At 31.6% G+C, this 24681-nt stretch overlaps 1 protein-coding gene and 1 non-coding gene across 7 annotated transcripts; one reads left to right on the top strand and one right to left on the bottom strand.

The window, feature by feature from the left end:
* Nucleotides 1-1950: 1950 nt before the first annotated feature.
* On the bottom strand, nucleotides 1951-2022 carry TRNAQ-CUG (transfer RNA glutamine (anticodon CUG)). The gene has a single exon. It is a non-coding gene; the product is annotated as a tRNA-Gln (tRNA).
* A 3639-nt stretch (nucleotides 2023-5661) lies between these two features.
* On the top strand, nucleotides 5662-9409 carry LOC103496856 (pentatricopeptide repeat-containing protein At1g08070, chloroplastic-like). 6 transcript variants are annotated; one of them, XM_051085512.1, is made up of 3 exons: nucleotides 5664-6325; nucleotides 6748-6786; nucleotides 6962-9409. In XM_051085512.1, the coding sequence occupies exons 1-3, from the start codon at nucleotides 6289-6291 to the stop codon at nucleotides 8725-8727; spliced, it is 1842 nt and encodes a 613-aa protein (XP_050941469.1). In that variant the 5' UTR covers nucleotides 5664-6288; the 3' UTR covers nucleotides 8728-9409. The 6 variants fall into 6 exon arrangements, with proteins under 6 accessions (XP_050941464.1, XP_050941466.1, XP_050941465.1 ...); XM_051085507.1 differs by having other exon boundaries at nucleotides 5662-6325; nucleotides 6490-9409; XM_051085509.1 differs by having other exon boundaries at nucleotides 5662-7221; nucleotides 7576-9409.
* The last annotated feature ends 15272 nt before the right edge of the window (nucleotides 9410-24681 follow it).

Below are 24681 nucleotides of genomic sequence, written 5' to 3'. Positions count from 1 at the left end.
ACAAGGTTTTTCGCAAAGACCTAGTATTGATTTATGAGAGACATATGCTCCCTGTGGTGGATGCAACCACATCTATTTTTAATCGGCCTGATTGTGTATCAAAATCTGGAAATTCATCTTATAGATGTAGTCACAACATATTTATATGGATCTCTTGATAATATTTATATGAAAGTCCCATAAGAATTTAAGATACCTGAAACATATAAATCAAGTTTCTAGGAACTATATTCAATAAAGTTACATAGATATATCGATCGAAACAATCAAGATGAATATAGTACAATCGCCTGAGTGGATTTTTATTGAAAGAAGGATTTTTATTGAAAGAAGGATATCAAAATAATCCAATATATCCATGCATTTTTATAAATAAATCACAGTCAGGATTTACTATTATAACTGTATATGTTGATGATTTAAATATAGTTGGAACTTCTAAAGAGCTTTCAAAGGCAATAGAATATCTTAAGAAAGAATTCGAGATAAAAAATCTCGAAAGAACAAAATTTTTCTTTGGTTTGCAAATTGAGCATCTAGCAAATGAGATATTTGTTCATCAATCAACTTACATAGAAAAAGTTTTGAATAAATTTTATATGGATAAAGCACATCCATTGAACATTCCAATGCAAGTCCTTTCACTAGATGTGAAGAAAGATATATTTCGACCTCGAGATGATAATGAAGAACTTCTTGGTCAAGAAGTACTATATCTTAATGCAATTGATGCACTTATGTATCTTGCTAATCAAGACCAAATATTGCATTTTCAGTAAATTTATTAGCTAGATACAATTACTCTCCAACAAAAAGGCATTGGAATGGAATTAAACATATACTTTGTTATTTTCAATGAACAATTCATATCAGATTATTTTATTCAAATAAATCAAATTCTGATCTAGTTGATTTTACAAATTCTTGATATTTTTTGATCGACACAAAGCTAGACCTCAAACAAGTTATCTATTCACATGTGGAAGAATTGCTACATCCTAATGATCAGTGAAACAAACCATAACAGCTACCTCCTTAAATCATGTCCAAATTCTTACAATTCATGAGGCTGGCTGAGAATGTATATGGTTAAGTCGATGTCTCAACACATTCGGGAATCATGTGGTTTATCTTCTATAAACTCCTTCCAATGACATTATATGAAGACAACAACATGTACATCACAAATAAAAGAAGGTTATATATGATGGAACAAAGCATATCTCACCAAAGCTTTTCTATACTCATCTCAAAGAAAATGGTGACATTACAACACAACAAATTTGTTCAAAAGATAACCTGACAAACTTATTTACAAAATTATTACCTATTGTAACTTTTAAAAAATTGGTACACAACATTGGAATGCGACGACTCAAAGATCTCAAATGATTTATCCATAAAAGGAATAAATTTTATTTTTATACATATATATAAAATATGTACTCTTTTCCCTTCACTATAATTTTTTCCAATTGGGTTTTTTCGTAGTAAGATTTTAATGAGACATATTTTATATATGGAATGAATATCTAAGGAAGAGTATTATAAATACTATTAATAATAGATGTCCATTAGTGTGCTTAGTGGTCATAGCTACATGTCTAAATCATTTATCATCAACCACTTATATAATGTGTCAAGTAAACATGAGTTCCTAATGGCCATGTAACCCAGTTCATGTTTGGTAAATATCGACAATTATTTTCTAAACATTTTTTTTTTGTACTCCAGTTGTTCCTCTTTCTCACACGACCTATTTTATATTGGTCCTTTTAAATAATATTGGTTATTTAAGTAAATTTTAATTTAGTCTCTATATTTAAAAATTTTAAATTTATCTATATTCTGACATTTTTGTCGTTGAATCTTTTTTTTTTTTTTTATTTTATTTTTATATATAAATGAATTAGGAAAATGTAGAAGAAAAGATATTAATAAAGAGAAAAAAGGTCCCACCGAGATTTGAACTCGGGTTACTGGATTCAGAGTCCAATGTCCTAACCACTAGACCATGGGACCTTCTTGTCATCAATGTCACGTTTTTCTTAATAAATAATCAATTATAAAAAACTATTTCATTAAGTCTTTTTATTGTTTTTCTTAATTTATTTATTTTAGTATTTAATTTTACCTAAGTTTTTTTCGTTCAAAATAATATATTTTAATATTACTTTATTCAAACTTAACTTTTTACCCAAAAAAAAAAAGAATATATATATATAGAAGTTATAAATCCACACACAGAAATCATCGATCCAATGTTTTGTTATGGATCAAGTTTTAGATCTTTTTGCTATATATCATTAGCTAAAGAGTTACGTACTCTTTGAAATTTGAGTGAAGGAAATTTCTTCAAAATGGTGTGAGAGATCCCAAATCTTGTAAATGAGCATAAGTAGTTAAAATTATCTCGTGTAGAAGATGATTTTCTCATTATTAAATTCAAGGCTTCTAAATAATCTAATTCTATGGGATGATTAATTTAAAGAGGTGTAAATTAGGGGTGCAAGGTAAAAATAAAAAAACAACTCTAACCGACCGAAATTGATGTCAATTCAATTTGCAATCGGTTCATGTTGGCGGCTTTGTCTTTTTATAGGAAAGATCGATGGAACTTTTTTGATTTTGGGAATTATAGGGATCAAGATGAATAAACCGGAAATGACTGTAAGTCTTCATATTCAATTTTAACGTAATTGCAAATGTCATAATCTAGTTGGTCGTGTTTAACCTAAACGTGACTGGTGTTACACAATTTTTTCCCACATTTCTTACCTTCATCTAATAACTTAAGGACATGCGTAGGCCCACCTTTCAGCACAAACCCGTTAAGTCAACAAGTCAAATACTACTGTGATTCTATTAACCTGTGAATCGCTAGACTAAATCAATTGAACAAATATTAGAGCGATTCATTTTTGTTCTTAATATTTATGTGTTATTCTAATTGGTTCGGCTCTATTTGAACCCAACCCTTGTAAATGGATATTTTTTCCATTGTTAAAAAATTATATTAATTGATAAAGTATGATATTTCCTGAAAAAGTATAATAGTTTATTTTATTTTAAGTTTTTACTTTAGTTAAAAGCTAAAATGATAACTAAGGAACAGTAAGTATAAAGAACACTATAGCTTTGATAGTCCAGTTTTTGGTAAATATTACCTACCCCTGGAGAGCTTTTAAGGCTCAAATAAAAAGATTTTATTAACATTCAAATAAATATTATTTTGTAAACACGCTATATTAATCTAGAAGACACTCTCCTTATATTAGTACTGTTTTGGTATTTAATATCTACTAAAACAATTGAGCTCCCTCTAATTTTTTATGTTTGAATCTATTGAAGATTATTTAGGTCCCCTGAATTATATAATTGTACGCATTCAATTATCAAGGTCTTCTTTAAATTTCTTATCATCATGTATCTTGAATGATCGAAGTAGTCAAATAGTCTTCATGAAAATACCTATTTATGAAGGTCTTTACCTTCGTAAAGATTCTTCTATGGGTTTTTTCTTGAATACGTCTTGATTCAATGCCTTGAAGAAGAATTATAATTCTTTTTTATAGATAGAGAATAAATTAGAACTTGGAATCGAAAAAGTAATCTTTAAAATTTTTTTGGTTAAAATAATCTTAAAAATGATTGGTTAGTGCTCTCGAAAAGACTTGATGAAACAAGGAAAATATATTCTCTAAAGAATCTTCATGTGAGTGGAAATGCAACCAAAAAGATTAACAAGTATCTCTAGAAACTTTGAAATTTTTTTTAGAAATAAATTGTAAAAGAAACTAAACAAAATTTTTGTCAAAAACGTAACATTCCCAATAATAATGTTTAGACATATTTATACTTCATCTATATTTAAACAACATTTTTCTTGTTTCCTCGTACTAAATTTCAAAATTTGTATCTAATAAAGGCAATTTAAAATGACTTTTGTTCTGTTATTTTTATTAAAATATAAAATATTTAGATTAATTTACATATGTAGAACAAAACTTAAAAAATATTTACGATCCGTGTAACAAAAGATAAAAATCCATGAAGTCTCATTGTATTTTTATAAATTTCAGATTTGCCCTTGTTGGTTTTGAATTTTGCGTTGAATGCATGCGCATCTTCTTCATTTTATTACTTCTCCTTATTTATATTCCCACTTCTTCTTCTTCGTGACTTCTCCATCTTCTCTTCCATAATTTCTCTTATTTTTCATCTCTCATCTTCGGCGTCATCTTCTTATTCTTTTTTCAATATCAGATATTGTGTCCTTTTTCTTTTTTCACTTCAAGATCGTGTACCAAGATCGTTTAGATATTGGTGTACGATTGTTTCATTTAGATTTGGTACAAGATCGTGTGCCAAGATTGTTTAGGTTTGATACAAGATCATGTACCAAGATCTGAATGATCATGTACCAATATCTGAACGATCATGTACTAAGATATACATATTATATCTTAACTCAATGAAATCAAGTTTAAATCGCACAAATGTACGTCCTAATAACTTCAAAACTCTCTAACACCCCTAAATTAAAAGCTAACGAATTGATCACCAAAAAAATTTTTGTATCCCATCAAAACATGCTTAAACACACACTTCAAACTTAAGTCACAAATTTAGTTTTCAACACATACCCAGATTCTTAACTTAAACAAAAATAATTTTATGAGTTAAAAAATAAAGCAAAATCACAATATAATCTTTACTAAACTCAAAATATCAATCTAACTATTTCACTACATAAAAAAAGGGATTCTCCTACACTAAAAATATATGTTGGGAGTTCAGTGGTTAGAGAAATGCTATTTCTTGAAGATGTGTACGCAATAGACGTCGGGAGATAGTGTTAAACCAACTCCCAATGCTAACCATAAGGAGATAGTGTTATCTCCCAACGTCGTATTTTAAAGTGTCGGGAGATGGTGAATAAAAGAATTTTTTTTCAAAGTATCAATCGATGATGCAACTTAGTCCTCTTGAGTTACATTTTAAAAATCTTAGATCTGAACTTAAATTCCAAATCTGAATTTTTGACTGCAAATCCGTATAGCTCCTCATTCTTTTCTAGAAAAGTTTATGAATAACCTAAAAATAAAAAAGTTTTATATGAATAACTTTATTATCGTTTACTTTCTACCATGTGAAATACCATATTTAACTCCCTCCCTCCATTTTAAAACCTCTTATTAACCTAACTCCCACTCTTCTTCTATGACTCTTTCCACTGTAACCAAACATTAAATTAGTTCCAGTCGATTCTTTCATCTATGTTCACTACATTTTTGTCTTTAGTATAGAACAAGATTATAAAAAACAAAGAGAAAGTAAGTTTTGAAGAGTATTTTTCTTTCAAAATTGCAGTCATGATTAATACAAATTGAAAAATAGGTTAATAAAAGTTGAGAAATGGTTTAAAAAAAATTGGAAGATCACTTCTTAATAAAAGTGAGGAGAGCATCGTACCATAAAAATGGGAAGATCACTTCTTGATAAAAATTGTAACGACCTCTCAATTTTTATTAAACAATCTCTCAACTTTTATTAAATGATTTTCAAGACTAATTGTGGTGAACCCGAATTATTTATTTAGACAATGAATGTCATATTCAAAAGAAAAATAGTTGGTAAAAACATATATCCTCTCCTATAGGTGTATATCAAAGACAAAGATGTCTTTCCATTCAATATTATGAACGTTTCAGGTGGAAAAAGGTCACGGATGAATAAGTTCAAAGGAGTTGGGGGTCATAAAAGTTGTTCTTCTTTCGGTTAGTTTCCTGTCTCCGATTTGTATCTCAATCCCTGAACGCATCTTCGTCTATGGTCGTCTCTCTGTCTCCGTTGTCTGTCTCTAAGGTTGTTTGGTTCCACTCGTCAATTTCTTGCTCGTTCGTTGTCGACGTTTAGATTCCATTGGATAAGGATTATCTCTTGCCGTACTTCTCCTCTGTCTCCGTCTCTTTAGCCTACTTTGTTTCAAGGTACTCCTCCCTTTACTTTCTCTGTGTGCATTCCATAGCTCCGAATATTTTATTTGGATTTTGTTTTTATGAATCTCGGTGTGTAGCTTTGCATACTTTATTCCCCATTGTCATCCCACTCAAGCCTCCAAAACCTCCATCTCCGCGCAGCCATGGCGAACGCAATCATAGCCTCCTCCAAACCCCTCACCCTCAACCCTAAACCCTTCGTTCATCAAAATGCCCCGATTAATCTCCCTCTTCGCTCCCCCTTCCCTCGCTGAAGAATGTTCTTATTAATAATCAGCCGCTTTCTATGGTTTGGAGGCAAATCCAGCGGTGGGTTTGTGAAGGTAAGAGATATGTGAATTTTTTGAAATCCAACCACCTTTCTTATGCACGTATATCATCTCTCATTCATAAACCCACCTTCAAACCCACCATTGATCTTTCAATTTTGGAGTTTCATTTGAACAAATGTCAACATATCAATCAATTCAACCAAATTCTCTCTCAGATGCTTCTAACGGGCTTCATAAGAGAAACTTATGCTGCAAGCAGATTAATCAAATTCTCAACACATTTTCCCTTCATTCACATCGATTACACCCGCCGAATTTTCAACTTCATTGAGAACACCAATTGCTTCATGTGGAATATGATGATTAGAGCTTATATTCAAACAAACTCCCCTCATTTTGCTTTCACTCTTTACAAATCCATGCTTTCCAACTATTTGGGTGCTGATAATTACACCTACCCACTTCTGATTCAGGCTTGTTCCATCCGTCGGTCGGAATGGGAAGCAAAACAGGTGCATAATCATGTTTTGAAGTTGGGTTTTGATTCAGATGTTTATGTTCGAAATACTTTGATTAATTGTTTTTCTGTTTGCTCAAATATGACTGATGCTCGCCGGGTGTTTGATGAAAATTCCATTTTGGATTCTGTGTCATGGAATTCAATTTTGGCTGGGTATGTTCAAATAGGTAATGTAGAGGAGGCTAAGCATATATATCATCAAATGCCAGAGAGGAGCATAATTGCTTCGAATTCTATGATTGTTTTGTTTGGCATCAAAGGACTAGTGGTTGAAGCCTGTAAGTTGTTTGATGCAATGCTAGAGAAAGATATGGTTACATGGAGTGCATTAATTGCTTGCTTTCAGCAGAACGAGATGTTTGAGGAGGCTATAAGAACATTTGTAGGAATGCATAAAATTGGAGTAATGGTGGATGAAGTTGTAGCGGTGAGTGCTCTTTCTGCTTGTGCAGACTTACTGATTGTTAATATGGGGAAATTGATTCACAGCTTATCTTTGAAAGTTGGAACTGAATCTTACATAAACCTTCAAAATGCTTTGATTTATATGTACTCGAAATGTGGGGATATAGTGGTGGCACGTAAACTGTTTGATGAAGCCTATTTGTTAGACTTGATATCTTGGAATTCTATGATATCGGGGTATTTGAAATGCAGTTTAGTTGATAATGCGAAAGCCATTTTTGATTCCATGCCCGAGAAGGACGTTGTGTCTTGGAGTTCTATGATATCAGGTTATGCACAGCATGACCTTTTTGATGAGTCTCTTGCACTTTTCCAGGAAATGCAAATGAGTGGCTTCAAACCAGACGAAGCGACATTAGTAAGTGTGATATCTGCATGCGCTCGCTTGGCTGCCCTAGAGCAAGGGAAGTGGGTCCATGCATATATAAAAAAGAACGGTCTAACCATTAATGTCATTCTAGGTACAACCCTCATAGACATGTATATGAAGTGTGGATGTGTTGAAACTGCCTTGGAGGTTTTCTATGGGATGATTGAGAAAGGGGTTTCAACTTGGAATGCTCTAATTCTTGGGTTGGCAATGAATGGGTTAGTGGAAAGCTCGCTTGATATGTTTTCTAATATGAAAAAGTGTCATGTAACACCTAATGAGATAACATTCGTGGGAGTACTTGGTGCTTGTCGTCACATGGGTTTAGTAGATGAAGGGCAGCATCATTTTCATTCAATGATTCACGATCATAAGATACAGCCGAATGTTAAACACTATGGGTGCATGGTTGATCTTCTAGGACGTGCAGGTAAGCTTCAAGAAGCAGAGGAACTTCTCAACCGTATGCCTATGACACCAGATGTTGCTACTTGGGGTGCCTTACTTGGGGCTTGTAAGAAACACGGTGATAGTGAAATGGGAAAAAGGGTTGGGAGGAAGCTGATTGAGCTTCAGCCTGACCATGATGGTTTCCATGTGTTGTTATCGAACATATATGCTTCAAAAGGAAAATGGGATGATGTTCTTGAGATTAGGGGCATGATGACAAAACATAGGGTTTTGAAGATTCCTGGTTGTAGCATGATTGAAGCAAATGGAGTTATTCATGAATTCCTAGCTGGTGATAAAACTCACCCCAACATGGATGCAATTGAGGATATGTTGGTTGAAATGGCTATGAAATTGAAGTTAGAAGGTTATACACCAGACACAAATGAGGTTTTGCTTGATGTTGATGAAGAAGAGAAGGAAAGTACTCTGTTTAGACATAGTGAGAAGCTAGCCATTGCATTTGGTCTTATTAATATTAGTCCACCAACACCAATCAGGATAATGAAAAACTTGAGGATATGTAATGACTGTCACACTGCTGCAAAATTAATCTCCAAGGCTTTCTGTCGGAAAATTGTGGTGAGAGATCGGCATCGGTTTCATCACTTTGAGCAGGGGTTTTGTTCATGCAAGGATTACTGGTAGTGGATGAGGATTCATAACACTTGACGACTTGATTTTTAGAGATTATTTTGGCACCATTTCGCTTGATCCTCACTAGGACTGGCAACTAAGTTGTCTCGAGGTCTCGCAAGCAAGCAGCTACTTTCAAAGCTAGTTTCTCTTCATTTGGGAAGTTGCTGCAAAATGGCTTGGTGAACATTTTTCCAGTGATGGTGATGAGTTTGCTACACTTGCGAGTTTCTATTTAGAGGTCAAGGTGATTATGGAGTGCCTTAAACTCTACCATGGATGGGCGTGGATCGAAGTTGCAGCTTAATTGTTGACATAATTGGCAAGAATCAGTTGATACTGATTGCCTCTAGGTAATGATGGCACGGCCACATTTATAGTAAATATGAAAGCATCTAGAGACATAATGGGAAGATCTAGTCTTTAAAGAACATCTTCCTAGGGTGTAATTTTTTTTTTCTCTTAATGCTTTCATACTAAGTTCTTAGTTCAAACCAAATCCTTGCTAGAATTTGTTCTTGCATTTCGAAGTCGAGTGGCGATGGATGGGATCTATATGTACACGTGCTGAATTGTAATAAAAAGTTGACCTTTTATCCTAATGTTGCATAGTGAGAATACATTATTATTTATTGTAATAGTTTATAAATACCACAGCTAAGTAAATTTAAATGATTGATCTTAATTTGCATTATTATTGGATTTCAGATTTAAATATGATGAATCTCTTCTTTCTGGAATTCAAATCTGCCTTCAAGGCCACAAGAGCAACTTTGGTTGGTTCTTTTCAATCGTTGTTTGTTGTATGTTGGAATATATATTTTCTGAATCAGGTCAAATGCAACTGATCAACAAAATACAGTTAATGGAAAGAAACGTATGCTTTGAGGAGTATGGATCTCAACAATGTATTCATCGTATGCTCATGAACATAGTCGCGATAACTATGCATTTATCAGAATTAAAATCCTACTTATGCTTTAGATGATGGAGCACTACAACCTTTTTTGTGCAAGAGCAATTGTTTATAAGAATGGTGCAGATGACTTCTATTTTAAGAGATTTATATTTAGTTATCGTCTTCTTTTTGCTCTATTTAATTCGAGTTCGATAATTAGGAAAATACTCTCGTAGCCTTTCCAAAGTTGTACTTGTATGATTACAAATGTTTTATTGAAAAGGACGAAAGCTATTCTCCTATTTTTCACCAATTTTTCAATATTTTCTACACGATTCAAGCACAAGTCGTTGATTAACAATTTTAAGTTAATTCAACCTTTCAAATTTGCAGTCCCGAATGAAAATATTGAGTCTTTAATATTAAGAAAATTTTTATGAAAATAACTATTTCAAAAGATATTTTTTGAAATTTTGTTTAAAAAGATTAAAAAATAAATTTCAATGAGTAAATAAACATTTTGTGATATTTAATCAAGTTAAACATGTACATCAATTAATTATATATACATTAGTGGTATTTTACTACTTATATTTATGTTATATGGATATTTTTACAAAAATATTGAATCTCTACCCATGTTTATGTCAAATTTATGAAAATAAAAATATTGGCGTGTATAACAAAAATGTAGTATCATGAATATAACCATTCTTTTTTACATTTCCCAAGTAAAATAAATTTTTTAGGAGATGGTTCACTTATAATTTTACTTACTTATTCAATTTAAGTTCCTATGTTAAATTAAAAAGGTTAATTTTCATGAAACGAAATAAATAAATAAATAAATAAAAATAACAAATTTTTAAATAACAACTTGAAAGATCGTAAAAACCGAAAATAATAAGAATTATAGTAAAATCGTCGTCTACAACTTTTTTTAATTATATTAAACCTGAATCTATCCCTAGTATAATATAATTCATATATTCTAAATACAATATATTTGAATAACTACATAATAACTCCAAACAAAAATGAGGCAAAATATCACAGATACAAATAAAAATGGGGCAAAATATCATAGATTTCACAAAGCCAGTGTATTTCTCAAATAGATCTGCATTTTGTTGTTGGACAAAATATTGCATCAACTTCCCCCTAAAATAATGTCATATATATATATATATAAGAATTTTAGATTTCTTATATTTTGAACGATTCATTAAATAATACATAATAACAATTAGAATTTGAATTTTAGATCATTCTCTTAAAATAATGACAATTATATATACAAGATTTTCGATTTTGTTATATTTTAAGCTCTTTTTTAATAATTTATTAAATAATATATAATATATATTTTTAACAGTAATTTGAATTTAAATATTAGATTAGGTGACTTGATTTGAAAGCAAATTACAATTATCTATATATTTTTTTGTTGATTTTTATTGTAAAGAATTATATTCTTGTGGTAGTTATATAGATTTTTAGGAAAATTAATAGAAAATACATATTTGAATCTGTATACATATTACTTTGATAATTTTTGAAAAAATAGTCAGAAGATTTGCATTTTTTTTACATTAGTTTCAAATACCAATATTTATGTTATTTGCATTTTTTACATTAAATATTCTGTTTTTTTGTTCAACAGTTTCTAAACATTAATGTCAATCTCCTCATTCTATTTTTGTTTAACAGTTTTCTAAACTTTTTCTTAATAGAAATATCTTCCTTTAGAGGTTTCCCTCTTTTCTTTTCTTTTTTTTAACTGTTTGGACTTCCATGCTTGCTTCCCAATCCCTCGACCGTTGGATCTTCTGATTTCTATTGTAAGTATTCATACAAGAAGTTATGAGCATTTAAAAAAAATTACGTTAATACCTCATTGGAAGAACTTGACATATATTCAACCTCCATTTGTTATTGGTTTTTCTGGAACCAATGATTCCAGCAGCTCGTAATTTATTGCTTGTTCTTGTTCTTCCTTTGCCCTTCTCTTTTTTCATTTTTAACTTTGCAACAAAGTATAATATATAATTTTACATATATAAAACAAATTTAAGTCGTTTTTCCTAAAATCAAGGAGATATCTGTTGATATACTGTTGTTGATGTAATTTAAAAGAATAATTAAATAAACAAAAAAATAATTTATATCCATAAATGTATCTTTATATATAACCTATAATTAAAAAAATATTATACACTTTACATTTTTCTGGCAAAATTCCAAAGATCACTTGAATGTGATTTGATAACAGTGATCAATGTCCACTTAATGTTAATGTCCAATGCCACATTTGAGAAGTATAATGATGTTGAGAATAAATTTTCCTAAGAATCAGAGCTTAAACAAAATAAAGAAGAACTGCGAAGAAAGAATTCCCAAGAAACTCACCTGAATCTAGAATAGTTTTGATGAAGAAGATAGTCAACAAGAAGAAAATCCTTTGATTTGCGCTGAATGTGTGAAGACCTTGAAGGTTTGAAGAGGACAAAAGGTTTCAAGAATTTTTTCTATGAAGACCTTGAAGGTTTGAAGGGGACGAAAGGTTTCAAGAATGTTGTTCAATAACCCTCTTTCCCTCGACGTTTGAATGCATAAGTGTTTGAAAGGTTTGAAAGGTGTGAAGAGATTGATAATGTTTGAATGCGAATGTTTGAATGCTTGAAAGATGTGGAGAAGATATGAAACAATTGCAAAAATTATGTTGAGCTTTGATGGTGATAGGTGTTAACTTTTGGGTTTTGGGGGAAATTAGCATTCGTGTGAAGGGAATTTGATTTAATTATAGGCTATTTGTGGTTTATTAAATAATAATTGTATTTAGGATTCTAATTTTTCACTTGGGTAGGGTCATTTAAGACATTGTTCCATAAAGTTTTTTCCAATAGTTTTTGCTATTTTATCAACTTAAATAAAAATTTGTCATTTATCCTAAGTAAACCTCATATTTTGCTATTCTTCTTGTCTGCCAAAATAATTAATATGCAATGATGAGTTAATTATGAGATTGGCTTGGTTGTTCAATCATTGGAAACAAAGCTCGGTTATATTGAAGTCCATAATTGGTTGAAGATCACAAGGCGTTTCAAATAATAAAACTAATTTTTTTTCTTTATTTTAATGATTAACTATTGGGAGTATTTAAAAAAAAGTGTTGTTTGAAAATAATGACAAAATTAATAGAGTAGTTTGAGAAAAAATGATAATAATAGGGTGGTTTGACAAACTATTGTCAAGAAGTCATGTACCTAGTAGACGACTTCCATTAATACACGTCAGCATAATAGACCAGTTTGACCCACATGGAATTGACTAGATTATGGAAGTCTACACGTTCCTTAAAAAAATAATTAATTTTTAAAAAACGTAATTCATCAAAATATGTAATTAAAGAAAAACTTAATATTCAAATCTTTACTATGACTATTATATTTTAATTTCTTAGAAAAAAACTACCACTTTTTTTAAAAACCTAGACATTTAATTAATTGATCAAGCTCTTATTATGATTATTATGGTTTAACTTATTAAACATTAATCAATCAATCCCTTAATTCATCAAATTATGGTTTAATTTGTAAAAAAACGTAAGTAATCAAATATATAATTAAAATAAACTTAATATTCAAACTCGTATAATGATTATTATGTTTTAGTTTCTTAATAAAAAGCTACCATATTTTTAAAAAATTCAACATTTATTTAACTAATCAATCATTCACTTATTATAATTAGGGAAATTTTCATAAATGTAACAAAACACCAAACTATTTACGCCTATGTAACAATGCCCATGAAGTTAGGAATTTTTTAAATATTTCAGATTTGCTCTTCCAGACTTTCTTTTGCTACTCGTTGCGATTTCTTTCCATGTCTTCCTCCTTCTTCTTTTTTTCCGCTGCTATTTTTTCTTCATGTCTTTCTTCTTTTCCTCCTCTTTTTTTTACGTTGTTTAAATTTTGATAACGAAATCTAAACATCCATGTACAAAAATAGCAAAATCTAAAAGATGGTGTACAAAGAATCTTCTTTTCCTTTTCTTTTTTTACGTCGTTTAAATTTCAGTAACCAAATCTAAACGACCGTGTACAAAAAATAGCAAATCTAAAAGATCGTGTATAAAGAATATTGAAAAAAATCATTTAAATTGAAGTAGCCAAATGTAAACGATCGTGTAAAAGTAATAAATCATTGTGTAGACAAATCTAAAACGATCGTGTATCAAAAGAATTAAAAAAATGTTTAGCCAAATCTAAACGTGTACCAAATTTTGAAAAAAAAAATCGGTTCAAATCTAAACGATCGTATAACCGAATTTAAACGTAACCAAATAAAACAATCGTGTAACAAAATTAAATGATAGAATTGAAAAAATAAATTGTAGCCAAATCTAAACGATTGTGTACCAAATATATTACGCTCACGTTGTTGACGGCGTGGTTGACAGTACATTTTTGGTATTTTCCACGGTGGGCTTGTGGGCTTTTTTTGTTTTCAGAATTTCTATATAATGTAAATATTTTGCCGCTTTGTTATATTTTTGAAAAGGTTTAAATTATTAAAAACTTAATTAATCAATCCCTTATTTTTATCCTAATCCAACCAAAATTATTACGATGATTATGATCATTTACAACGAACTTTAATTTCTATGTTTAAGTGTATTAGAAATTTCTCCACATATTTTTATGGTCTAAATTTTGAAACCATAGTGACAGGAAGAACACTGCTCCATCTAATGTGTGAAAGAAATTATTAATAAGTTATAGATAGTGAAAAATTTATTAAAAAATAATATATACATGAAATAATACTTGAAACTCAAAGTTCCACCAACTGGAGCCTGTAGTGTCCTTTGTGGTGCCACAATAGGGAATCTATTGTATGTCCATACTTGTAGCAACATTAATGGTCGCTTGACATAATTCCCTATACAACCATGTGAGGCATGCAGTGCCCCAAGCATATGTACCAACCTGGTCGAAATCGATTAAAAGCGGAAGAAACATATAATGGACCAGGGTGTTTAATTTGTCAGCAAACAGAAAGCCTCCAATTAGCTGCAACATGTACGCACGAGCATATCTTTGAACGCTCATAACATCAGCATCTGGTGGCGATTTTGTGAACTATTCAGCCAACCATGGAAGACTCAAGCCTTTTATGTCAGGCAGTAGAATTTCCAAGTAATCTTCGCAAAGTACCTTTCATTTATATCTCAATGATCTAACCACAGGTCCACCATCCACTGGTAATCCCAACTGGACTACAACATCTTGTAGTGTGGTCGTGTATTCCCCACAAGACATATGAAATGTGTGGATCTCTGGTCCCTAACGCTCGACCAAAGCAATAATCAAGTGTCAATCCAATTGCGTGAATGCTATCTAGGAAACCCTAGAAATCTAGCTGTCTTTAAATATGCTGATCAAAGGGGATCGTGCGCTGAGATGCTGCCTTTTTCCTCCAACAACACAAAATAACTGCGGAGGAGGTATCCCATATAGATTGTGAGCGATGAGACAATAACAGATATAGCTGGGTAGGATCAATCGGACCAGATTCCATTGTGCAAATAATCTAAAAAGTATTTAATTAATAACATATTGCAGTAATATCATGAAAAAAAATTCGACCACATGAAATTAAAGAATTAAAAATATTACATGTCTGATTTATGAAACAAAATTCGGAAGGCATAAAATTATATAATTAGATGAAGAATGACATTTTTCATTTACACTCTATTTTACTCTTAAAGCTATCCATCTTGATCTTTGATTCAAAAAAGAAAAAAAAAATATAATTTCAACTGTTATATATGCGGTAATATTCGAATGAAGAGTTTTTTATTATATTAATATTAACAATAGTTTGTCAACTTACGTATGTTTTGTGGAAATTTTACCACACAATTAAGGATTAAATATCTACGAATCCAAACATATCAATAAGATTAGTTTCAACTTACCTTAGTACTCTGAATTTTCAAAACCTTAGCTTTATACAATAAAATAATTTTCCTAGGATAAAATAACATATCTAAAATCAAATGATATATCATATAACTAAATCAAATAACAAACCCAAATCAAAATAATATTATCTAAATTCAAATAATTTTACAAAAAAAATAATAAAATCAAATAAAAAACATAAATTAAATTATTTTAACAACAAAATCGTGTATTCAAGATGTAAATGTAGTGTAAAAATGAAATGGATGGATGTTTTTTGGTGGGAAGAATGATAGGGTGGCTGATTATTTTTGGTGAAGAATGGAAGTGAAGAGAGATTTTGTTGAAGGGTACGGTGAATCAAAACTAATGACTTGGTCAAATCAAAACTTTTGTGTTGAAGGGTGAGATAATATTACGAACCTTTGGAAAGCTACTGAATAACATTAGTCAAATCAAAACTCTTGTGTTTCCAGAAAGAGTTGGTCAAACTGTGAGATTGGAAGTCCGATTGGTAAGGATATATGTTCTGGATGGCCATGGATGATAACGCAAGTTCAAACATCACAAACCCTGGAGACCCGAGCTTGCAAGCCTTTTTCGTGAAACTCTTCTTGAAGGTTGAGATTCAAGATTTTGGATTTAGTCGACTTTTTCCTCATCCCACCACAGAAGAAATTAGGAACCAAAACGAAGAAAATCCATTGTCAATTTGTTCCAAGTTGGAAAATCTTACTGAGACTGTACACCCGGTAGGCAGTCAACCCAGATTTGTCGCGTAGGTACACCGACTTCACCTCTTTAAAACCTTAAAAATGATTAGAAAACTAATTCCAAGAAGAAAGAAGTCCCTTTAATCAATGAAGGATCCTAGTTTAACAAACAAACAAGTAAGATCATGTAATATAACACTTTCGGACAAATGAAAAATCAAACGTTCAATACAGTTATGCTTTTAAGGTTGCCTTTTTCAGGAGTTAAAAGGATGAACATTTTCACCAACACTCCAAGAGTAACATCAATGCTCTAAGTTCAATTTTGTTAACTCCAATGAAAAGGACTTAGAGATGTTTGGAGGTACCATTCAATTTTATTTATTTATTTATTTATTTTTAATTTGAGCTTGTAAAGACAACTTGCAGCTATAAGTTTTAATAATGCTGTAAATACCAAGTCAAGTTTTTGAAATAAGAAAAAACAGCTTTTGTCTACGGAATTTGACAAAGAACTCAGGATTTCTTTTTTGAGTGAGTAAGATAAATTATTGAGTACGAGCATAATGCAACGATTTTCCCCCAAAAAAAAGTAGTTTCTAAGACCTCTGGACTGATTCAGATGCTCCAACTTATCATTCATAGTTCAACAATCATATAGAATATTTCTTTAAAATGGTCAATAAATAGCGAACAAGATTATTAATATCTATTTAAGTGCTTATTTATTTAAGTGGTAAACAAGATCAGACAACTTCCAGTAATATATATGCAAAGAAGATTCGTTAACTGCTTAGTCAAAATTGTTAAAGAGTAATAAAGGAAAAGGAGAAGAGTTAATTTACAAAAGGAGAGAAGGGAAACAAATTTTAGTTAAATTCATATATACTTATCGAAAGCCTTGAACGATGTTTTTTCATAAATACAATTGATAGAAATTAGGCATAGACAAAGTTATACTATCATCACCAACATAATTTGTATTCCCCTTTCATTTCTTAGGTATCTATACTCACTTACCTCTTCCAAAACTATCAATATGGGACAATGCAATTCCACTTTGCTTATGGGCCAAGGTCTACATGTCATTTCTAACAATCACCCACAAATGACTATATCTGCAAAGTTACTAGGTAGAAGAAGAAGAATGAGATTTCACTAAATTTGTTCTGAACAAAGATGAGATATTAAGCTTAGACATCAATATTCGAATATTTGAATTGATGCGTAGTGAAGTAAGGCAACAACCTTGTTAGAGAGAGTGAATTATACCTTGAACTTCCAATAACATTGGTTGAGACCCTTACGACACACTTTATCCTGGGTTTCGATTTTGTTTCTACAATATAGATTTGTGCCTTTATGGCCATGCACATAAAATGAACCTCCGGTCATAGTGAAAGCTCTAGAAAGAGACCTTTAAACTCTTTCATAAAAGACGGTCCCACCTTCACTATAACGTTATATGCTCCATTAGTTTTCCAAAACAAACCACTCAAAAAGAGTTATGGAGACTTCATCATTATCCATATAAATCATGGACCACTTAGAGGTTTTTGTATCATCCATCAAGTCCTTTAAAGACTGTCCACACAATGGGCTATAGACCATCAAGTCTATCGCAATATACCACCTAATATCAAGTGCTACGGATCACCGAAGGGCTTTAGGCCCATGTTCACTGAGGAATCCAGAACCACTTTCCTTTTTGGTCCTTTGGTTAAAGGATCAACCAGGTTATTCTCACACTGAACAAACTCTAAGGAAATAATTCCTTCCTTTATCAATTGTTTGAAAGCTCAATGTTTAAGACGTATATGTTTTCTTTTGCCATTATAAACACTATTCTAGGCAATACCTATGGCAGCCAGTGAATCACAGTGTATGGACATAGGCACAGATGCCCCCCACAATAATGGTACATCTCATAGTAGGCTTTTAATCCACTCAACCTCTTGTCCTGCCAACTCCAATGCTATAAACTTAGATTCCATAGTGGATCTAGCTATACAAGTCTGTTTTGTAGACTTCCAAGATATTGCTCCACCACCGAGCAAAAATACATATCTACTAGTAGAATTAACCTCATCGTTGTTTGTAATCTAATTTGCATTACAATATCATTCTAATATGACAGAAAATTTGTTAAAGCGTGCAAACAATAATTTTCTGTCCCTTTAAGATATCCCAACAGATGATGTAAAACATTCCAGTAGTATCTATCAGGATTATGTTTATATCTACTTAATCTACTGACAACATATGCAATATCAGGTCTAGTGTAGTTCATTAAATACATAACACTACCTATGATCTTTGTATATTCAGGTTGAGACACACTATCTTCTTTATTCTTATTAAGACGTTTATTAGCATCATAGGGAGTTCTTACTGGAGAAACATCAACGTAAACAAATTTCTTTAGTATTTTCTCAACGTAGTGAGATTGACACAAGGATAAACATGGGAACAACTTGGTAGCATTTATCAATTTCATGTGTGTTCCAAAGATCAACATGTCATCAACATATAACATATTATTATGCAACTAACTCCAAACAACTTTGAATAAACCAATGTATCTGAGGAATTTATTTTAAATCCATTGTTTATCAAAGTATCATTAAATTTTTCATACCATTATTTTGGAGCTTGCTTAAGACCATAAAGAGATTTTTTAAGTTTACGTATATTATCTTCTTGGCCAGGAATTTTGAACCTTTCTGGTTGTGTCATATAAATTTCTGCTTCAAAATCACCATTTAGAAAAGTAATTTTCACGTCCATTTGGTGAATAAGAAAACTATGTATGGCAACTAGTGCAATCAAGGTCCTAATTATGGTTATCTTAGTTACAGAAGAATACGTATCAAATTAGTCAATACCTTGTTTTTTAGTATACTCTAACTATCACTAGTCTAGCCTTGTATCTTTCTATTGACCCATTTAGTCTAGTTTTACTTTGGAAGATCTACTTACATTTAATTTGCTTACTTCCCTTGGGAAGGTCTACTAATTTACATGTTTGATTCAAGGTTAGAGAACCTAGTTCACTCTTAATGGCTTCCTTCCACATATTTGACGCTACAGAGGTTAAGACTTCTTGGTAAGTTTTAGGATCTTCATCTATTAGATAAGAACATGTAAAATTACAGTCAATTTCATCGTGCCTTTCCACTATAAAGGTGCTTAAGAAATCCAATCCAATCCAATCCAAAACTTTTCTTATTTCCTCTATCTTTTACTTCTTCTAGGTTCTAATTCATATCTTACATTAGATGGACTTAGAATTTCAAATTCAGGTGTTTCACTAATAACTGTGGGGTTTTCAAGATCATGCATAATGTTAGACAGGCAAGGAACAGACAAAGGTTTCTTTAAAGGAAAAACATGTTGAAAGAATTACGCATCCCTAGATTCATTTATGGTTTTATCATTTAAATACATAGACCTATATGCAACACCATTTTGAGTATAACCGATAAATATACAGTCAAAGATTTTAAACCCTACCGTAGATCTCTTCAAAGCAGGAAATGGTACCTTAGCCAAACATCCTCAGACCTTCAAGTAGAAGAGATTTGGTGCGTATCCTTTCTAGAGTTCGTAGGGAATTTTATCTAGTTTTCTATGGGGAACCTTTTTAAGAATAAAACACGCAAACAACACGACTCACCCTCCCCTCAATATATTATCAAATAGAACAGAACTTAACAATGTGACATTCATCATTTCCTTAAGAGTTTTATTTTTTCGTTCTGCTATGTCATTTTGTTGTGGTGAGTAAGGTGCAGTAAGTTCATGAATAATACCATTTAAATCACAAAATTCCTTAAGAGTTTTATCAGAGTAATCACTAGTGCTCACCGCCATATTTAACTAGTGAGCACTAGGGCATATAGATGAATCAATCTGGAATCTCATAATACAAGCCCAACTGGAATCTCATAATACAAGCCCAACTGACCTTGAATGGTGCACTAGGGCTTGTATTATGATCAATCAATGAGCTAGAGCTAGAGCTTGTATTTTGTGATTTAATGCTGAACTGAGTGAGGTGCACTAGGGCTTGTATTATGATCAATCAATCTGGAATCTCATAATACAAGCCCAACTGACCTTGATCGATCAGTTAACTGTACTTTTCTTCACTGCAGCTACATAAACAACAGGCTGAGTGGCCTGGAGTTGCAAGGACTTGTACCATACGACTTTGGATGCTGAACTGAGCTCTAGCTCATCGATCCTCAGATTCAAAATAGCATGGCTTGGACAATGGACGGTATCAGGTTTACGTTGAAATTATTGTTCCTGTGGTAATTTCACTGCATGTATTGAAAAATATAGGAAGCAAAATAAAAATGTATAAGTTTCAATTCTCAATGACAACTAACAAGAATCAGTTCTATCATATAGTCGTCCAACTTTGCTATTTCTTTTTTCCCATTTGTTGGGATGAGAGAATATGCTCAATATTAGTAATAGTTCACTCTTCAAGCTTAAAAGTTAACATACCCATGCACAAATCGGAAGTCTGGCAGTTAGCCAACTAAATTCATATTTCAGTTTTCAATACTTTCTTCATTTATAAATTATATATAATTTACAAATTGTACGATGGGACTTGATTTCAGTCTGCCATATAATATTGCTTCCATCTTTTATAATAGGGGTTTTCTTATGGATGTCGTTAAACTTTTATGAATATAATTTGGACCCATTTGTTTAAAAAATAAGGTTTTCTAACCTTTTGTACCTTCACCTTTTATCTCAAGTTCTAACTCACTTTTTGGCTCTTCTTTTATTCATGCGCTTTTGACCTCTGTACTTCATTTGGTGTGTGAAAAAACTCCATTTGTTGTCACTGACCATCTTGTATCGTTGGAGGAAGAAGAAATGACCATCTTGTATCGTTGGAGGAAAAAGACATATCTCTGTTTATTTTTCATAAGATGCATAAACTTTTCAATGATATTTTGGTAAGTTAATTTTCATTTATTTAAGTTTAATTCCAAGAAAAACTTGTTACCATAGATCCTTTTGTTCCTCTCATACCATTCACTCAAAGGCTCAAATAGTAGACTGAATATTGTTGATCCAAGTAATTCTTGGTGTTACTCTAAAGTCATAGTTGCTATAAAGGCCGAAAACATTACTTTTAGGCTTGAAATTATAAAGCTCATAAGTTTTTATGTAGCTTAAATGGAAGCTCATAATGGACACTGAATTATAAAGATCTTAAGTTTTTGTCTCTCTTTTTTTCCACTGAATTGTTCTTGTACTGCACTTAATGGAAACTGCTTGTTAAGCTTAAATGTTGTCTTCATTAAGTTGCTAAAAAAATGCGGCTTTGTAAGTTCATATTCTGATATTCATCAGATAAACATTTTAAGTACATTTTTACAGGAGAGGAAGATATTGGATGTCGACCCTTCAAATTGGCAGAAAGCTTGTTTTGTGCCAACCAAGTCAGATGCTAAAGTAGTTGCCTTCAGAAGGTGGTTGAACAGATATTCTGATGGTCAAGTTGATTGGAGAGGCAAGTTCAATGGCATTCTTCTTCCATCGCCTCTCAAGGAACAGCTAATGGATAGGTAACTCTCACAACTTTGTAATGTTAAGTGCACACTCATTCATTTCAAGCATGAGTTAGAAACTCTAATTTCACTGTCCAAAATGTAAGTAGAGATTGAGAAAGGTTTAAAATGTGATTTCCGCTTTGAATTTGTTTGTATGTTAACAAATGCACTTTAATGTGGTATTTTTCCTTCGTTTGTGTCTTTTCTTTTTGTTGTTCTTGTTTAATATATCTTGAACACTAACTTAAGCTAAAAAAGTATGATATTGTGTTATTCTTCTCTTCTTGCAAGTTTAGAATATGAATTAGTTTTAGCTTATTGGAGGCATTATTTGATTTACACTTAAAAGTTCTTAGTTTTTAATGCTATTCTCATTTTGTTTGTAGATTTCAAGGAGTTAAGAATAACGATCGGTGAGACCTTAAGCTTGGAGTTATCTAAGAGTGTTGTGGTGCTTGGAGGAGGGGTGATGTCTCTGTTTCTTATTATTACATATACTTTGTGTTTTATGATTAAGAACGATGATCATAGCTCGTTTCGTAATATGAATGATGTTTCTTCTTGTTATATATACTTTGTGTTATATGCAATTTGTTAAAATATATTTAGTTCGTTGATTGAAAGTTTGGGTTGATTTCAATTTTTTTAATTGATGTGTATTTTAATATTGTTGGACATCAAAACAGGTGAATGATAAAATATATGTATATTTTAAAATATAGAATTTTTTATTTGAACAAACCTTATATACTTGATACCTATAAACTGTCAAGTATAATTTCACTTGACGTGTAAAACTTGTCAAAAATAAAACCTCTTTATTCTTGACACTGGATTAGTTAACACATAAAAACTGTCAAGTATAATTATATACTTGACGCTTTTTCAATGTCAAGTATAATTATATACTTACGTTTTTTCAATGTCAAGTATAATTATATACTTGATGCTTTTTCAATGTCAAGTATAATTATACTTGACACTTAGAAACTATCAAGTAAACCTTCCTTATTTCTGACACTGGATTAGTTGACACATTCAAAAGCGTCAAATAAACCAATACTTGACAGTTAAAAAGCATCAAGTAAACACAGTTTTGTAGTAGTGATTCATGGAAGCGGTATTAAGTACAAACAGACTTTATACAGATACCTCTTACTGATAAATTCTCCATTTTTTGTGAGAACAACCTTGTCACCTTCCAGTATAATCTTAAGACCCACCCTATTCAACAGACTCCCAAACAGCAAGTTCCTAAGAAGGAAATGAATATAAAAAACATTACTTAAAGATAAATTTTTTCTAGAAGTTAATTTCAAAATAACATTCTTTTTCTCGATTACTCCTGCAGTAGCTAAGTTTTTCATGAATACACGCATTCTCCATCTGCAGTGTCCTCATAGTCATGGAGAAGTTCTTGATTGGTGCAAAAGTGTCTTGAGGCTTCAGTATCGAGAATCTAATCAGTCTTATTTTCAATCAGGTTGACTTTCATAACAGCTGCTATGACATCGTCATCTTGTTTAGCAAGATTAGTTTGAGGTAAACGTTTTTTGTTTGATCTCCCTTTCCTTTGATTGCATTGGTAAGATTTATGTATTTTCTTTCTACAAACATAACAAATTAGCTTCTTCTTATTGATTTTTTCCCAGCAATCTTGAACTGTCCCTTTTTCTTATTCTGCTTTTTGACCTGCTTGGACCTGTCTCTGTCAATAGCAAAAGACTCAACTAAGTTAACATCAATAGAATTTAGATTTGTATAAGCGAGCTTATCTTTTAGTCTATTGGCTTCTTCTTTGCGCATGTGGCTGATTAACTCCTAAAGTTTCAAATGCTTCTTTTTGTGCTTCAGGTGATTCTGGTAGTCATTCCATAAAGGAGGAAATTTCTCGAGTAGAGCATTTGCTTGGAGTATTTCACACATCTTCATTCCTTTAGATAGAACATGTACAATCAGGTTTTCGTATTCATGTATTTGTTCCACAATCGGTTTATTGACTGTCATTTGGAACTGCAGCCACTTTCCAACAACATACTTTTTTCGCCGAACATCATCTCCACCATAGCAAGATTTTAGAACGCTCCATATGTCTTTAGCAGATTTTTGAGCCACAAACATTTTGAACATTGGATCTGACATGTGGTTCAATAGATACCACAAACTTTCTTGTGGTCTTTTGCGTACTTCTCAAGATCGACTATGGATACATTCTTCACTTGGTCAGCGATAACGACAAGAGGTGTCTCGTGGATGATTCTAGATCAGAAGGTACTGGAGTGGTTGCTAGAAGATCAGATGGTGGGTCGGTGGTAAGAACTGATGGAATACGAGACATGTGCAATGGAATTAAGATCGAATTTTACCCTAATTGCATCTAACTGATGTAGATATTAACATGCAAATTACCCTAATTACATTTAATTAAGGTTAAGAGAACAACATACCTTTGCAGACTCCCGTTCCTCGTGATATCTTCACAAAGTTGAATCGAGACCACCACTAGTGTTGATCTGTTATTCTCCGAATTTAGAATTGGGTTGTGGGACTCGTTAAGTGTGAAGAGAATTGAGAAAGAGATGGAAATTGGAAGGTTGGGATTTAAAGTTAAGATGGAGAGAAAAGAATAATTTTGTAATTTCTAAATTTTCAAAAAAGCAAAAGTTTCAACAATTTGAAAAATAAGCTATTTATAAGCAAATTACATGCAAAAATGCATATAATTTCTTCATAAAATCTTAACACCTATTTTTCCACTAACCTTTTAATTAATCACCATTCCAATTTGACTTGGTGTCATC

This window comes from Cucumis melo, chromosome 6, assembly GCF_025177605.1.
Source record: "Cucumis melo cultivar AY chromosome 6, USDA_Cmelo_AY_1.0, whole genome shotgun sequence".
In the NCBI taxonomy this organism is placed as follows: Eukaryota; Viridiplantae; Streptophyta; class Magnoliopsida; order Cucurbitales; family Cucurbitaceae; genus Cucumis; species Cucumis melo.
Note: the sequence above shows the minus strand (reverse complement) of the source record. Positions and strands in the feature narration are given on the sequence as shown.

Bases quoted from the DNA above. Each gene is read 5' to 3' on its own strand.
- LOC103496856 (XM_051085507.1), top strand. From the start codon at position 6,260: ATGTTCTTATTAATAATCAGCCGCTTTCTATGGTTTGGAGGCAAATCC. The intron at 6,326-6,489 runs GTAAGAGATATG...ATTCTCTCTCAG, and splicing joins CCAGCGGTGGGTTTGTGAAG to ATGCTTCTAACGGGCTTCAT.